Below are 18,164 nucleotides of genomic sequence, written 5' to 3'. Positions count from 1 at the left end.
GTAATATTGCAGAGAATCATTTCTTAGCATGAAATGAGCATCTTTTAACTGCCGCAGCCTACCTGAATACTGACGCTGACCATGTCTATCTTTTTATGGCTACGGTGTGCCCATCTGCTGATGGCTGCCTCCATGAGGATAGTGCTCTATTTTACAAAGCTTAGATCATCTCACATTGGTTTCTTTAACATTACAATGAGTTCACCTTACTCCATATGATTGTGCAGCTGACAAATCTGCAGCAACTGTGTGATCATGTCTGTATGAACCAAACTCTCTGAGGAATGTTTCTGGCAGGCTTTTGAAAACATGTCAAGAAGAATTAAGTTAAAGAGTGGTTCAACCCAGCACTAGAAAGTGTCTGATAATTGTACTGTATGTTATTAACAGTGATAATCTTAGCTAGAAAAGAACATTTTGTAAAAGCGTGCCGTACCTGACCTGCCTTTGCTTTGAAGCTCAGACCCGTGGCAATGACATTGAAGCTGCACAGTGTGTAAGTGTTGTAATTAGCACTTATTTTGGGTTAAACAGCATCGCACTTGGCTTTGACACAGCTGGAGGAGATGATCATGATTTTAAAGGGACGTGATGAGTGAGACCAATTAAAACGGGGGTCAGACATAAAGATCAGAGGATGTGTCAGTTAAAAATGTCTCTTCAAAAGAAGCAACTTTTTGCAAATGCTGCAAAGGCGTGTCATAAGCAAATCTGAACGGAAATGTTTGCTTGCACCAAATACAGTAAAAAAGAGAGAGCAGAAAACACTGAAAAGTACTGAAAGTCAAACAAACATGAATCACGTTGTTATGGTCATTATAGCTGTAGATTTCCCTCTCTGGGTATGGTTTTGAACAGTCTGTATATATACTGAGTCTATCCTGTAACTATAATTCACCCCTAAGAGAAATCTAATAACCTGTATATATGTTGTATATTGTGCAGGTTTCTCATAAAAGCATCACTCACTGGGATAAGCTTTAATAGCTGTTATTTATATTTGGACTGAGCAGGTTTATTCTGTCTGCCTACAGAAATCATTACACCTCCTCTTGGGAGAGCCTGTAGCAACGTGTGGTTCGACCTGCCAGATGACTCAGCGATAATATGTTTCCCCTTTATCGGTTTTTCCGTCGGTGTTATTGGTCACCTTCCACAGAGGTCATTAAAAAACAACTAGGGAAGAAGGGACAGAAGCCTCGTGCCGTAATAAGGAACAAGCTTTAATTATTGATCCCAGACAAAGAAAAGCTAAACGGATGAAATGCTAAAGAGCTATTACTTTCAGCTCGGGTGTGTTTATGCTTTAAATTATGACACTTTTTGCTCCACTCCTCAGGTATGAAAAGTGTTTGTGATGATATCGGGGAACTTTCAGCTGAACTGGAAAAATCTAGATGGTTGATTGACATCCTACTGCTATAGCTCGAGTTAGAGCGTATTTCTCTGTCAAGCGCCTCCCGATTCTGCAGTTCCAAACATGCACCACACCGTAGATCCTCTGCATGGCCACATCACAGCAAGAACATTCCAGTTTTTGACCTCGCTGAGCCGGGAATTTCTGTGGCAAGTTTAAGGGCGAAAACACAACTTTACATCGTACATCACAACTTTGTGATGTACGTTGAACAACGTGCTGGAAACATTCCGAATTCCTGATCCATGTTGAAATCTACAACAGTGCAGATGATTTCAGTGTATTCATAGTTTTCACAGGACTTCAAATCATTATGGAAAGGACCACCTGAAGAGCTTGACAATTATTTATAAGCCTGTAAAAAATTGGGCTGTCTGCCTCACACCTTAGTGGAGCTTAGAGGAAGATAAATGATACCACCCTTCACTTGCATCTAGTTTAAAGGAGCCAAAAGTTCAAATGGAACAGGAGAAAAATAAAGCAGAAGAGCAGGAGGAAAATTAACATCAAGAAGAATGAAAGAGAAGAGGTAAAACAATAAAAAGGTGGAGTTCACACAAGGCATTAACAGGAAGAAATGAAGGAGAACATGAGTTAGCTCTACAATGCCATCATTTCTCTTGAAACTTACAACCCCACCGTTTCCCCCCGAACTTATTCACTTCCTCTTACTTCAAACCTTTACACCAACACACCCCCTTACTCATGCACCTGCCTATTTAACCCTTATAACATCCACATTTACCCCAACCCATGTTTCCCAAATGTAGATAGACAGATATAGCCCAATAAAATCAAAGGAAATAGCTCAGAACAACAGCACAAAAACAAGAAATTGCTCAGAATGTGTAACAAAGAACAAAGACGACCAACCAACCAGGTCTGTTGAAGTGAACTGACCCTGTCTGTAAGGTCCTTTTTAACTAAAGCTCTTATGCACTGTATTCTAGTGCTTGTTTATATAACAGTAAAAACATATGCGGCTGTGCGAACAATGACACCTGTCACATATACACGCACACACACAGGCACCTCTATGACATGCATACAAAAGCTTGCAATATCATAAAAGGCTGTTTCTTTCTCTTCCCACACCTTTGTCAGACACCTTTGTCCTAGACAAAAACACAAAAGATTCCTTTTCAAACAGCTGTTTGGTTTTCCTTCAAAACTGATGAGGTAAGGTACACCCTATTCCACTGAAAGCTCCAGAAGGCCTGAGGGAAATGGGCGTAATCTCAATTTTAAAGCAAAGGTAATACATACAATGGATCCTTGATAAGGTCTAAAATGAATTCTTTTTAAATGATTTAAAAAATGCTAATAGTGTTTTACCCAAAAGGCACCAAGTTATCGTACAGTCTCAGTGTCAAAGTAGCCCCTAATTTAATAAAGCAGTGGTAAATAGAAAACCATCAATTTTGCAGCAGTTAACATTTGAAAAAGCTCAGATCTCTCAGCAGCTTGTTTCAGATCTGTACCACAGAGAAGCTAAAGGCGTCATCACTATATTTTATTTCAAAATTTGAAGGAGAAGCAGTTCCCAGATGACCTGAAAGGCCTCGAGGGTTTATAAGAGCAGATCAGATCAGAGTATTCAGAATGTCAGAACTGTTTTGGTCTTAAAACATTTAGTGTTTTATAGGACTGAAGTATATATATATTCACACACAAAGGAAAAAATAAACAATCAAGCTCTATGATCAATGACATTACTAGCAGAAAAATTACTTTCTGCTAAATATACTTAAATATATATATATATAGACTCTATATATGATTGCCATAATGATTGTGAAGTATGTGCAGTATGCATGTTTGCTCCTTAACTCCTTTCTGTGCATTTACACATAAAAACTGCACGATCGAGGAAAGGGTCATGAATGTACGCCATATTTATGCACATAAATCCAACGTCACATTTGCACATTCATATACACGCATTTATATTTAACACTCACTGCAGGGGTTCAATTTTAAGAATTTTAATAATGGTTCTACACCATTAATAGAGGGTTAAAGATAATCATAGAAGATGGCAGAGAGAGGGGAATCTTTGCTAGCTATGTCCAAAACACCATGATCAGCGTACAGGCCACAGGTAATGGCTGTTTATTCCTTTAAGGTCAAGTACTGATTTCCAAATTTCTACATTTCCAATTAAAAGCTCTTATTATTAATATAATGTGACAGCTAAAGTGTCTGTCCTGCAGCAATATGTTGAAAGGGTGACACTTTAATAATAATAATAATAATACTTTCATGCTATTAAGCATTAATAAAGTATTAGTGGGCGCTTAATTCATCATTTGTATATCATTACTTCTCCTTTGTCATTTTTAAATACATATTTTTATACAGCTGTTACTTTTTACACCATGTACAGCTACCACTGTGCAGTCACAGCTATCACTGCTAATACAGCACTGCTAGTAATAATCATAATAGTTGTAAAAATCTTTTTTTTTCTTCTTTTTTTTTTTAATAAATGATTCTAAAGATTTGTAAAAATCTTAATAATATTAATCATAATATTAATAATTTTTTTACTAAGCCCAGTTTGATCACCTAGGCTACCACATGCAACCCTAACTCTGAGTCCAAAAAGTGATGAATTACACTGCAGGTCTTTAAACAAACAAACAAACAAACAAAAAATCATACTTATTAAATGCAAAATGTACTAAGCCAGAAAAAAGACCGGGGCGTGCAGCTGACATGGAATGAAGTGGGTGTTTACAAAATATGCAATAGTCTGTGAAATAATAAGATGCAAATTGGGGGCAGAGCCGGGACCCTGTTGCTATCACAGACATCTGCTCTTCTTAAACCGCGACAGACGCAGAGACACAGGAGGAGCACATGAAATACATTACTTTTATTGTCAGGAAAAAACCTGGAAGCTCTGTTTTTGTTTTTGGCCTCTCGTGAAAAGATCACTTTTGGTTCGCAGGAATCCGTATTTGAAAATAGCAAATAATGAAATGCCCAAGAAACGTATGGTTTGTTGCAAAACAACATATTGCATTCATCTGATACTGGAGCGGATTTTATGATTGCAATTCAGCAGTGCGCTCACATAGGAAATCATTGACTTTCACGCACCTGGTCTGCCACCTGTCACTGCTGGCAGCTGAACGGGAAGCTCAATCACACATCTGTTTACACTGTTGGAGACACTGCACAAGGAGACCAAGGACATAAAAACTGAAGTGTTATTGTCACCCATGCTGAGCTCTCTGTTTATGATTCAGCTATTTTGCTGTTTCAGTGTAATAAACCCCATCATGTAGCCCCATCAAACAAACCTCAAGAAAAACAAAGCACCGCGGGAAATTCTTTTTAAATGCAATTTTATCAGTAAAGTCAAGAATGTACAACACATGAGCTCAAAACAAGAAAATAGACCTGGTTACACACGTTCACGTCTTTGTGCAATAGAACCCTTCACACCGCACAGTAAAACATGACTTTTTTTTAATAAATAAATAAAAGCACATAAGTTATGTACATGGTATTAAGTCAAAACTTCAAAATACTCCACTGCCTTGTGGTCTGATTACACTACAACAGAAACCAAACAAGATTCATGTTATAGTGCCTGTACAAACACTAGGAGACACCTAAAGCATTGGCACATTTGATACAAAAAAAATAAAAAATCGTCAGGAGAAGCAATATGTAAATGCTAGCTGCATTGTAATAGTTCAGCACAGAGCACAAGAGCATCAATAAGGCAACTTCTTATTGTTCTGGGCACTTGGGAGGATATTTATATTACGACATTTTTCACCCTATGAAGCAAGCAAAGAAAGACAGCTAAACTGAGCAAACATATTTATGATGCTGAGCTTTAAGCACTGTAGTTCAATGGTTCCTCAGTCTTAGTTTAGGGTCTTAGCACACTAATATTACTAAATCAGCACTAAGTACAAAGAGAGACCCGTTAGGTCATTTTGTTTACAGGAACTGTTCAAAACTGTAGCATTTGCAAAATTAAAGGGACATTTGGTTTTATGAAAGAAGCACATTGTAATGGCTATGAAATGACAGTGTTTAGGCTTGCTGCCAAAAAATATCACTGTAACTATGCAGTTCTTCCTGCCACTGGTACTAAATCTGGACTAAAAAGCAGTAAGCACTTTCCCCATTACAATGCACCAATCAGGCAAGAAATAACTGTGGTCGGACATAGTTGCATGACTGAAATTATTCGAATATGTGCAATGAACATTAGCTACTTACATTCAGAGTGCAGCCATAGATTTAAAACAGGAATGTAGTAGTTACTACATGACAGCAATTTCACTGAAAAGGACACAGGCACTTAAAATCAACCTTGCTTTTATGTAGACATATAACTAGACTACAACCAGTTGGCAACCAGTTCGAGTACATATTGCAAAAGACAAGACGAATTTCACTTATTGGCACAGACTGACTCGGACTGATTCCAATTTGTTGGCAATATGTCTGTGTTTATAAATTAGGTGCCAGTTATTTGCAACCCTTGACAAATGTGTCTGAGTGATTTCAATCCAAGCTTGTGACTGTTTGGAGACAGGTATGCCTTACCAGGTGACCTGTGCAATCTTCTTGCAATAAAAAGTCGTCACCCAGAGGTTGAAGGTGTTGCACCAGTTGGTCAAGCTAACTACTTCCAATTAGTCGCTGAATGCACAAAAAAAAAAAGAAAGAAATCAATCCAATTATCACTTTAGTCACAAGTAGGATGCAATTTTATTTTTACTAGAGCAGTAGTGTGACTGAGCCATTAGTGAGTGGTTCCTCTCCCCAGTTAGATGATGTGATGGGTGTGACAGCGGGTGCTGAAGTCTGTTGCCACTTTTAAATGTTTGACCTGAACATGACACTAGACGAAATGCTAAAGGCTCAATTACGGTGACATTTTTTCCTGTGGAGATCATTAACGTTTGTACCAAAGGTCATGACAATCCCACCAATATTTGTCAAGACGTTCCAGCCAAGTGTCAAGCAGGATCACAAATGTCTTTAGAAAATGTTATGGAAATATATCCAACAGCTTTTAGGACATTTCATTTCATTTCTGATGGACAGTTGGACAATCCAAAGAGCCAGGCTAAATTTTGACTTCAGGACTTAAGGCGGTTTGAGCGAGTGTGCTTTTGTGTATTGCAGGAAATAATACTCAAGTGCTCGAAAGCTTATTTCTCATTTCTACTCCCTGATAAAACTGACAGATTAGCCCAGCTGCAACATCCCCACTAAGACCATAACTGGGCTTATTTTTTAAACAAGAAAAACATGCTTCAGATAAAAGAAAATAAATGAGACGGCAAGACTGCAAAACGTGGGACTGATGTTGTCGGCTCTCATCTCTCATTTCTAATGATCTGTGCTCCCCATTGCTCTTTAGCTGGTAAATAAACAGGACCTGTCTGATGAATGAAACAGGGACAGTTTACTCCAAGGGAAAACAATCGCCCACCTGAGAGATCCAGGCTGATGTTTCACTGATATGGAGTATATGCTTTTCTCTCACTCAGTGGGAACAATAATAAATATAGCGCTGGAGGGGTGAGATATGCAGGACCTGAGAAAAGGGAGAGACGGTAAAAAGCAGAGAAGGGGAAAAGGGCTGCAGGGGATTTGACAGTCAATATATGGCCAGATATATACACAGACACACAGACACAGAAGAAGAAGACAGAAAACAAGGAACACTGAACACTCAGTGGTGTTTTGAGCTAAGGTGCATGACAAGTGAGACAGAGTCTGTTTCTCTCTCAATGTTGCCAGAAACTGTTTACAAAAAAAGACCAAAATAACCTTTCAATGGTAGAAAACAAGCATGCCGAAAAACAAATGTAAAAAAACAGAAATGCTTTCTTAAGGCGGCACAGTCCAGTACTGATGCTGATCGTGAATGTCTTTCACCGGGTGTTTTTTTAGAGTTTGAAATGCACCAACGTTCATAGGTACACAATAGTTTCCTCCCTGCCCTCCTCCCCTCCACTGTCGGTCTCCAGGGAAACCAGCTGAGGGTCACCGGGATGCGGGCGCACCGGATACGGGTCAGTTCCACTTGCTGTTAGTGACCAGGTCTCCCCATTGTAGCTGTGATCTGAGTGGGCACGAAAAAACACACCATTTGTAGGAGAAATACAATTACTGAAATTGAACAATGAGACATTATTTATTCACCACTGATCAAGTATCCGACAGTATGGGACACGTAGCCACGTGTTTAATGAGCTCGGTCTAATTGCTTAGCCCACTTATGTAATCACTAACAGCATACAGATTAGGCGCTGCTGAGCCTGCTGCTCCCTCCTGCACCGTGTCTGAAAATGGGGAAAGAAGAGAATTTCAAGCTATGCATCACACCCCCTCAGCTCAGGCGTGTCACTTTTATCAGCAGCTTTCTCAACACGATCAATTGTCAGGCTTCGATGACATCAGCCTCCTCGCAAGCGATGGCGGACAAAAAGAGAGGAGGAGACAAGGGACCAGAAATGACAAATGAAACTGCTAACACCTACGAGTTGGCAAGCATATGGTTATGCTGAAGTACTCTCACAGCAAAATACTATAACCCTGACCAGCCTGTAGTTGTTGTTCGCATAATCTTTTTCAAGGATTAGTATCATTATTATTCAGATGCAATTAGCTCTTAAAGAGGCTATGCTTTTGTAGGTGGTAACTATCACTTGTCTCTGCTACGCTTGCATTCTTTTTTCCCTCCATGTGCTGTCTAGCATTAGGGCAGGTGTGCTGTCATGGTAACAGATGGCGTGAACTATAAATTGCCTCATTGTGTCCCTGTAGGAAAGTGTCTGTTTGATTAATTATATAAGAGTCTGTCAGAGTAGCTCTGTTAGCCAACACACAGGCCAGGCCTCCACTAGATGAGATGTAAAGATAAAAATACCAAATCTCTTTCTTTGAGTTTCATCCATGAAATATTAAGATTGAGTGATAATGTGACATGCATGCTGTTAAATATTTAAATTGCAATAAACACAAGGCTGTTAAAGCGTGGCACAGGGTTGTTTTATTTTCTGTCTACAGCAGTGAAAGGTAAATACTACACTACTGCTGTGTGTCATACTTAAACTCACTATTTTGAGTGCAGAAGTGTGTTCACATTATCAACTATGGATACATGAAGTACTTTAAGAGTTGGTGTACTCGTAATGGTCAGAAAGCCCAAAATTCCTGATGTTTGACTCGTCAAAAATCAAACACTACAGAAACAAGTGCTCGCTCTGCAGAAAGTAGTGTACAAGAGAAGTATCCACTTTAACAACTTAGCATCGCATTTTAGATCACAGCATGAAATAAAATGCAGCACAACAAGAGATGAGTCTATTTTTGAAGTGTATGTATTTTTTTGATTTGCATACATAAACCAAATGCAAAACCAAAAATGCTGACAGTTTAACCAGATGATTTACAAACAGGGAAGAGCTCGCACCTCTCCCAAGTTCCTGATCAAATTCAAATCAGCAATGATTTTCTAACACCAGCCACTCGGTGATTGTCACCGTTTTATTTTTAATTTAACGATGCTCCCAATGTCTGGCATAATTATTGTTTGGAAGCAGCCACGACCAAGAGAGTATGTGCTGTAATAAATCCTTTATTGACCAATTATGGCTCAGTCACACTAGAGTAAAAACAGCATGCTGACCTCCTTGTGTCTACGAAAAGTCGATGGTTGACTGAGAATTGCAACGAACTTTGTTGCTTTCGGAAACTGATTGCAGGTACTTGCATCCCAAACAATCACCATCCAACTCAGACTGACTGCAGACAGAATCAGAATCAGAATCAGAATGGGGTTTATTGCCAAATGTTGAGCAGGTTTACAACATTAGGAAATTGCTGCGGTGCTTCAGTGCAAACATAGTGTCATAAATAACACTTAAATAGACATGGAAAGAAAAAATAAAATAAAATAAAATAAAAATAAAAGTAGGGATAAGAATTAAAAGTGCTACGTGGAAAGATATGTGCATGACATATACATGAGATATATACATGAGAGTAAGAATTAAGAGTGCTACGTTGAAAGATATATACATGAGTGCAGGTGGTGATCAGTGCCAAACATGGAATGATGCAGTGACACAGCGTAGGGTCATGTGTTAGTGGTGGGAACAGTCATATGGTTATTGTTCATGTGTCCAACAGCAGAGGGGAAGAAACTGTTCTTATGGCGAGAGGTTCTGGTGCGAATGGACCGGAGCCTCCTGCCTGAGGGGAGCAGGTCAAACAGACTGTGTCCAGGGTGAGAAGGGTCAGCTGAGATCCGAGCTGCACGCCGCAGTGTCCTGGAGGTGTACAGGTCCTGCAAAGATGGGAGTCTGCAGCCAATCACCTTCTCAGCAGAGCGCACAACACGCTGCAGTCTCTGTTTGTCCCTGATAGTGGCTCCAGCGTACCACACGGTGATGGAGGAGGTGAGGATGGACTCGATGATTGCAGTGTAGAACTGCATCATCGTCCGTGTTGGCAGGTTGAATTTCTTCAGCTGCCTCAGGAAGTACATCCTCTGCTGGGCTTTCTTGATGACGGAGGTGATGGTGGGCTCCCACTTCAGGTCCTGGGTGATGGTGGTACCCAGGAAGCCAGGAAGACAGGTTGCTGAAGGTTGCCGTTCAAATCATAAATGCAGGCAGACTGCCAACACATCTCTGCAAGACATCGCTTGGTAATAGTGGACTTGACTTGATTACTAACAGGTTGTATTCTGGTTACATTCGTATATAAAATCAAGTATGTCTGATTTTACAGTTTAATCAATGTCCTGCAGCAAATACGTCGTTATTGGTGGAGGCAATTCTGAATTCCTGATCGAAATCTACAAGGTTCTGGTTGGACTCTGAATTTTGCTGAATGCTTTTCGGTTGTCTGTTGTATTAAGAGTGTGCATGTGAGGATGGATGACTGACGTCTGCAGATCAAATTTACCTACAAATACAAATAAAGTAACCTCAAAGTGACCAGTTGTTAATATGATTTTTTGTGCAGAAGACAACAGATAAACTGCAGTTTTCAAGAAATTGTTCACACATAATCGACATATTATCACAAAGAGATTTCATTTAATTGCCAACCTGACCCAATTCGGTTGCACACTCATAGCAGACTAACTGCAGACTGACTCCATCAAGCATAGCTTGTTGTTCTATTGCCATATTGTTGCAGTTGCTTTGAATATATGTCTCCAACTACTGTTTTCCCCGTGTGACTGAAGCATTCACAGATTTCTAGCTTTCTGTAGGGGATATCATGTTCTATGTATAAAAAACAAACAAAAAAACAAAAACAATAGAATGTTACTTTTTTCATTTAAATTCTGACAATAAATAAAAGCAAACTTAAACAGAATTAGGGCTCAGATTAACTTTAGCCGGCTTCAGCACAATGAAATAAAAGGAAGTGAACGGGATCTCTGTGGATGGGCTCGATGGGTTTGATTGAAGAAGTGGCTGCGTTAAGCTAGTTAAATCTAACCAGCCTGGAGCTGCTGGCCTTAAGCAGAGACAACTCAATTCATTCTTTTTATTTCAGTCTTTTAGTTTTGTGAGCACTTGGACTGACAACAACACGCTGGTGTCGAAAAAACGATACCGTTTATTACTAATGATGAATGAATAATGTGCCGTGATCGTTGTGTTACTGTATATAGGCTCACAGTGTACAAAGCTTTTTTATTGAATGCCAAGGAATTTTTAATGATACACTTGGACACCTTTCCACAAATAAATTGTACACAACCAGTGTTATAAAGGAAGCAGTAAAATGTCCTGATGAAGGGAGGTTTTATTAAGTTTGCACCTTTGCAAGAAAAAAAAACATTCCTAAGTTATGTGTTGCATTATTATTTGTATTGTGTTATGTCCACTGTTTTCTAAGTGTGTGGCAGACTCACAGAAAAATGATCTATTCAAAAGCTACTGTGCACTGCGATGCTTGAGCACAAAGTCACGAAGCAGGTTTTTTGCCTCCTGCAGCACTTTGCACAGGGTTTGAATTCGTCAGCGTGCCGTAAAGTGAAGCGGCTTCACCTTTCTTTTCTTCCTCAACCTCCTCACAGAGCTCCCGTCTTTTGTGTAAAAAGGTGAACAACAAAAACCTGATACGACTCATCAGATGAAGCGTCAGCGCAAAAAATTCCATCCAACTGGTTCTCCAAGATTACACTGAACCAGAACGAATTATTGAAATCCACTGAATTAAAAAAGGTGTGTGTGTCGTGTGCACAAGAAGAAATAGTCACATGCACAGGTGAGGATGAGAAGAGAGATCATATTTTGATCCATGTGACTGACAGCACAATGGATCATTTGCATCTGAAAGAGATTCCTTTTCTTTTCACACGAAAAAAAGAAGAATGGAGATACCAGGTTCCTCCACATACCAGGCAGCTTGTGACCCAGAATGAGATCGCACGAGAGCTCTTAAAATATAAGACTGCACCTAAGACACAAAAACATGTGTGGCGATTTGGCCTTTTATTAACTGTTGAGAAGACCCTCAAGGGACCCACTGAAGAGCCTTGTGGTTACACATCAGCTGGAGCACACCCTGCACTGTAGACTGCAGGCAGACATCCACCCCGGGCTTGTTAACAAGTGACTCAGGTTTCACTGGGGCATTGCGTGTGCTCAATAATGAGGAAAGGTTAATAAGCTGATCAATGGCAAAGAGATTGTGCTGCCTGCTGTAAGCTGGTAAACAATAGCGGGAACACCACATTAGGCTGCGCTGACCCGGTTTTTACGAGGGCTCAGGGAGACAGGCCGAATGTAAACTGTAATTTTCCCCGCCTGCTGAGAGCATCGGGGCGAGCACGCTGATGAATGGATTAGAAATGGAGACGGGCAAACATGGGATTGTAGCCGACACCTCCAGAGCGCAACCTGATTAATCTGTGACTGCATCTCTCATTCCTCCCCACCCCCCGCACGCTCACGCCGCCCCCTTTTCACCTGATGCGATGACAAGCCATGCTGTAATGAGTTTTGCAAAGATTTCTTTCAGATCGATGCCCCAATCAGTCAGCCATCGCCTGCAGACTGTGATTCACACGCTGTTGTCTCCCCGGCCACTCGATAGATAGCGAAAGCATTGATTTTCTTTTTCCTTTGGCAGGCTCGAGCATTGTGGGGTGGGGTGGAGTTTGGGGGACTCAATACTGCTGCAGGTGGAGGTGGTGGGAGGACAGGCAAGGCCTCACCGTGGATACGGCCTTGAGAGCGCGGCGTGTTTGTGTGTACAGTAGGCTCTCGCATGCATGGGTGAAACCAGTGCAAGCAGAAGGTTTGTTGACATTCTCACAGGGCGCAGATTTCTAATTTATGTTGACAGGGTGATAACACAGTACGCTACTGTTCAAATACATGAGGTAAATGCAATGTGTAGCACTGTGCTAAAATGCATGTTCTTATTACATGTAGTAGAAATGGAAATAAGAAATTGAGCTATTTGGTGCTATAAAAAATACGATCCTCTTTTGAGAGAATTGTCAAAATATATCCCAGCCTCAACTTTGAGAGGTCTGTTTGAGCAAAACAAAAGCTCTGAAACCAGCACTGTTACAAGTGTACCAGAGACTCAGATGGAGGCCAGCTGAGGGCTCAGTATCATTAGGTCTTCCTCAAAGAGGAAGGTCCCATCTTATCTTAAAGGCTTCATAGTACCATATCCCCTTTGCTCTCAGACTGAAGGCTTACTTGTGGTTCCTAGGATATTTAAGAAGTAGAATGGGAGGGAGAGCCTTCAGCTTTCAGGCCCCTTTTCTGTGGAAGCAGCTCCCAGTTTGGATTCAGGTGATAGGCAACCTGTCTAATTTTAAGACGAGCCTTTAAACTTTCCTTTCTAAAAAGCTTATAGCTAAGGTTGGTTGACCCTGCACTTTCCATTTGTTGTGCTGCAATAGGTCTAGGCTGCTGGGGGCTTCCTGTTAGGCACCGAGTGTTTTTCCTTCCCACTGTTGCAAACTATTTGCTCATAGAAGGTTGTCTGAATCGTGTGGTTTTCTCCCCACTATTGTAGTATCTTTAGCTTTGAATATAACAGTGACTGTTGTGATTTTTTGCTAAATAAATGAAATTGAATTGAACTGACAGAGGAGAGTAAGTACACCAGTGTACAGAAAAGAGACGCAATCCCATGAAACTAAAACCAAATTGAGACCATCAGTATATCTCAATTAGAACCACTGAAAGCCAAAATGTGAATGCAAATGAAATTCAGTGTATCATACAGTCCAATTACTTCATTAGTTTTTGATCTGTTTGGAAATTAATATAGTAGCAAGTAAGTGACTGGAAAAGTTTAAAAAACATATGAGGCCCAAGCTGGATTTGCATTTGTGTCTTCTCTTTCTAACTTTGAAACTGAACTTTGTGGTAATTCTTACCATGCATTCCTGCAGGGCTGTAGAGGTATCCAGTCCCCATCATCCATCCCTGGGAGTCTGAGTGTTGGCCGTGGGGAGTCTTAGCTCCAGAAGGCTGTCTGCCGTTGGATTGGGCCAGCAGGGAGTTGAGACAATTGTGTGTGCTAGCATCATTTCTTCTGTGGTGCACATGGCGGTTGTTGACGCTGGTACTGGCTAACGCGGCCTCGTTCACAAACACAGAGCCGTTACCGGTATGGGCTCTGGACGGACTTGATGCCGAGTCCTGAGGGAGAGGGAGGAAATGTCAGGGCTCGATCCAGACTAGCAAGATCATCTTCGAGAACTGTGAGAACAGGAAGAGGAAACCCATTTTCGTTCCAGGATAAGATCATTAACAAATCATGAATGCTGACAGCTGGATGGCATTCACACCTGTGAAATCTGTCAACAATCCACCTTTGAAATACACTCACGCATTTACATAAAAAGACCAGGAAACACATTTGACATACCTGCCAACAACTAGAAAAGCCTCCATTTCAAGATCTCTACTTTCCTCAAGCTTTAATTACAAAAAGACAAAAAGTGAGTCACTCGAAATGACATTTTCTCACTTCATGCAATAAACGGATCTCTTTCTCTGTCTCTCTCTCCAATACAAAGAAAGCGAATGAAATTTTATTTTTTGATGCTCGCAGTACTGAAACATTTCTTTCTGTGGATAATATAAAGACTTCACTGTGAAGTTTCTGCAGAGGCAATTTCTTCCAGAGAAAGCCATTTCCAAGAAAAGTGCTCACAGTATGTTCTGTGGATTTATGTGAATAATGGAGAAGCTGTTTCTGGAAAGACACTCTCGCTGACATTTTTTTCTCCCTCACAAATGATTCACTTATTGTTGCAAAGGCAAAAACTCTTAAGAGAAAATGAAAATAAAAGTATATCAACTAAAGGTAAGTGAGGGGACATGTTGTCATTTGGGTGAAGCGACCCTTTAATGTTTGGCTAAGGGCAGATTAGGACTCATCTTCACATAAACATGGCCTTTCCCTCTGCTGAGTGCAGGCAGCACAGCTAATTAGATGCAACCAGAGAGTCAAAGTGTGTGTGTGTCATTTGATCTGTCTCTGACCCTATGAACCATTGCCTCTGGCTGAAGCATTAGTGTGTGTGGGGGGGAAACATTAGGACCTGCACTGTCTCGGCACGCTTTTGTTGGGCCGACTAAAATAGATGAATGGAAATAAATAAAGACTGCAAAAAGCCAGGAGAGCCTCATCACGTCTAGCCTGGAAAAGACCAAGGTGGGGGTGGCGGTTGTGTGTAAATTAATGAGGGACAGAGGGAATATCGAAACCTGAGCCTGCTCATTTGTCCGTCCATTCTGTGCTCTCTGTGTGTCTTCTGAACAAGTCACACCTGCTGCCGAACAGAGCGACACAAGCCCCATAAGCCAGCGGAGGTTCAGATAGATGTATGTGCTAAATTCGTTTCACCACTGCTGCAGTTCCACGTGAGGTATATTGGGACTTAAAGGGCAGGGGGAACAGCACACCCTTTATCCTCCATGCCTTCCAGCTGTGTGGGACATTTTGCTGGAGTGCTTTTCAAACAAAGTGTCGATAATCTAAGCCCCTTTGGGTCACAATTGATTGGTTTCTTAGGCCGTGTGCCTCTGGTTTTAATTATTTTTGTCAGAGCTTTTATTTGCAGTGGTTTAATTATCATCAATCATTAAGATGTTTACTGGTGAGCGGAGCTGCCGGAGCACTAAGACAAATGGTGCTGAAATTGCTCTCATTATCGCGGGTCATATGTCAAGAGGGGATTGGACTGCTAGGTGTGAATGTGTGAGCCAGCGTAACCCTGGCTGATGGCTGTATGAGAAAAGCTTCTTATTAATGATTTTAGCACAAGAAATACTCCATAGATGCTGTATATCTGCTCCCACTGAGGTCACGAGCGTCAGTGAGGGGCATTACTGGCTCATAGATTCACTGGTAAAAGAAAGGGCTATCACTTCTGGTTCCCCCAATACCTGCTGTCCATCAAGAGGGATGAACATGTGAGGATTCGCAGTTGGAGGGCTGTCCTGCGGCCCGTGCTTCCAGCACTGCAGCAGCTTTTGCTGCTCATCCAGGCGTTCTCGTTCCCTCTCCACGCTCCTCTGGCCCTCCCTGAGTCTCTCTAGGTTCTGCTGGTACTCCTCGAGCTGCTCGTCCAGCTCTACACGTTCACGTCTCAACCTCTCCGCTGCCACCTGGCACTGCCTCTCCCTCTCTTCCAGCATGCTCTCCTGCGCCCCCTGCTGACTCTTCCTAGCCTGGCACTCTCGCTCCCAGCGCTCCTTCTCCTGGCGCAGGCGGTCATGGAGCCGCTGGGCCACCGCTGCCTCCTCTTTCTGCTTCTCCAGGTTACGTTGCTTCTCCTGATCCTGGAGGGCGCTGCCCCGGACACTTGGGAGATGCAGTCGTTGGGCACGAGGGGAAGGGCGGCCGCTCTCTTGGAGAAGGAGCCTCTGGACCTCATAGCAGCTGTCCTGGATGGTCACCGCAGCCTAGCACAGAGAGGGGAAAGTCAAAAGCGACATGGTTCATCAAAATGCAAATGATCAACTGCCACTTTTACCACCGTGTTGCCTCCTCGCAACGTATTTGAATGGCAAAATGTGACGGAGATCATGATCAAGGCTAAAGTGATGACTTTTAATTTTTATGCATTAAGGTCACAGCAACTAGTGACAGGAAGCCACAGCTGCTCATACCCAAAATGAAACTTTGTATATGGAAATCACATCGTGATCAAATCCTCGAGCCTAAGTAGATAGGCAAGAGCGCGCAAACACGTCATTTGCAAATACACCCACATTCTCGTCCTCACACAAATTTAAATTTTACACCAAAGAAGGAGCGTGTGTACAGTGAAGCAAAAGATCCTGCTACGTCTCCCGACTGAAAAAACAAAACAAAAAACAGATCAGTGAGATGAGTTCCTGGAGCTCCAGCAGAGTGATGCTTCTGTTTAAAGTGCGCAGGCGAATGAGAGCCTGCTTATGATACAGAACGTATCTGTTCATACTGAGATCACAGGAGGTGTGTTTCTTTTTCTTTTAATTTCTTTGTTGGCCTAATATAGATGAGGGCTGTGAGGAGGGTAAATAAAAATAGCTCACCTGCAGACTGTACAGCAACTGAGTCAGGTTTTGGACACTCTGAGCCACCTGTTAATAGACAGAGTCAGATACAAAATGCAGATTAATGGGTCTTCCGCAGTTTTCATGTGTGAACATCAAGATTTCACTTCCTATTAGTTAGCTACACAAGTAACTACAAGCTGCATTCCTCTTTAAGCTTGAAGTTGCATTGACAGAACACCTGTGCCCCCTGGAGGCCACGCGTGAAATGTCACCACATTGTTTAGGGTTAAATTATCACTCTCTCTTATCAGAGTAATTTACCTCACAGGCCACAGAAAGCTGCAAAGAGCAGCAAGGCTGTTGCACGGTTTTTGGAATAAGTCCCCATATCAATATTTAATGCTGCAATACCTCAGGAAACTAAATGGACTTCCTTTATTATGAACTTATCAATGATTCATTAGATTAAGGCCAAAATGTAATTCTAATAGACTGCACTGAATTATTAAAGCAACAACCTTGAGCCACACATCTGTAAAGACGTGGAAAGAAGCCGTGCTCCGATGCAGGAAACACGTTACCTCTGCAGTACAGCAGCGAGGGAGGCATTGCCTCCTGATATCTGCATCAATATTTAACTCAAAAAGCAATTTAATTTATCTTCTCTGTTTATATGGTGAAGTCACAGCACACATTTTAAACAGCAGGTTGCGTACCTTCAAGTCAACGTCGCCTCGATTGTCTTTTTGAAAGTCAGTTGTGGACTGAAATACAAAGGTCTCAGGCCAGCTCCCCTCGCTGCCCCGAGGGTCTTCAGGCGAGACCTCCAAAGAGTCTGAGGGCTCGACGGGTACGGCAGGGCTGACAGGAAACACGGAGTCTGTGTCAGAGTTCTGGCTGTGACTCGACGGTGAACGGGCCTTGGACGATAACATGGCCTTTAGGTTCTCAGCTGGAAAAAAAACAGACGGGACAAGTGTAAAACTCAAACTAGTAAGATCAGTAACAACATTACTGAATCAACTGAAGCCATCAACAGTTCAATTTTGTTGTAAGAACATAATCCAAGTTTTCTCGCCGGAGCCGTTGGCCTTTTAAAAATCATGTAACTCTGTTAAATTAAAGCGCCAGCATCTCATACTTTATGAATTTTCCTAAAATGGGTTTATTCATCATGTAGTGCAGCGGTCCCCAACCTTTTTTGCACCATGGCC

General features: G+C 41.7%; 1 protein-coding gene across 5 annotated transcripts in view; it reads right to left on the bottom strand.

The window, feature by feature from the left end:
* Positions 1-4,753: 4,753 nt before the first annotated feature.
* Positions 4,754-18,164, bottom strand: part of arhgef28a (Rho guanine nucleotide exchange factor (GEF) 28a) — a 53,046-nt gene continuing 39,635 nt past the window's right edge. For 4 of the 5 annotated variants that reach the window (XM_005720180.1, XM_005720183.1, XM_005720182.1 and 1 more), the window contains 5 exons: positions 17,667-17,902; positions 16,987-17,034; positions 15,853-16,371; positions 13,833-14,097; positions 4,754-7,523 (listed from right to left, as the gene is read on the bottom strand). In XM_005720180.1, the coding sequence (XP_005720237.1) occupies positions 7,372-7,523; positions 13,833-14,097; positions 15,853-16,371; positions 16,987-17,034; positions 17,667-17,902 (1,220 nt within the window). In that variant the 3' untranslated portion in view covers positions 4,754-7,371. Of the gene's footprint in view, positions 7,524-9,993; positions 10,099-13,832; positions 14,098-15,852; positions 16,372-16,986; positions 17,035-17,666; positions 17,903-18,164 lie in introns of those variants that run through there. The other variant, XM_005720181.1, reaches the window with a different exon arrangement.

This window comes from Pundamilia nyererei, unplaced genomic scaffold (assembly GCF_000239375.1).
Source record: "Pundamilia nyererei isolate P.nyererei 1_Seehausen unplaced genomic scaffold, PunNye1.0 scaffold00002, whole genome shotgun sequence".
In the NCBI taxonomy this organism is placed as follows: domain Eukaryota; kingdom Metazoa; phylum Chordata; class Actinopteri; order Cichliformes; family Cichlidae; genus Pundamilia; species Pundamilia nyererei.
The sequence above is the reverse complement of the archived record's forward strand: the minus strand, read 5'-3'. Positions and strand labels throughout refer to the sequence as shown.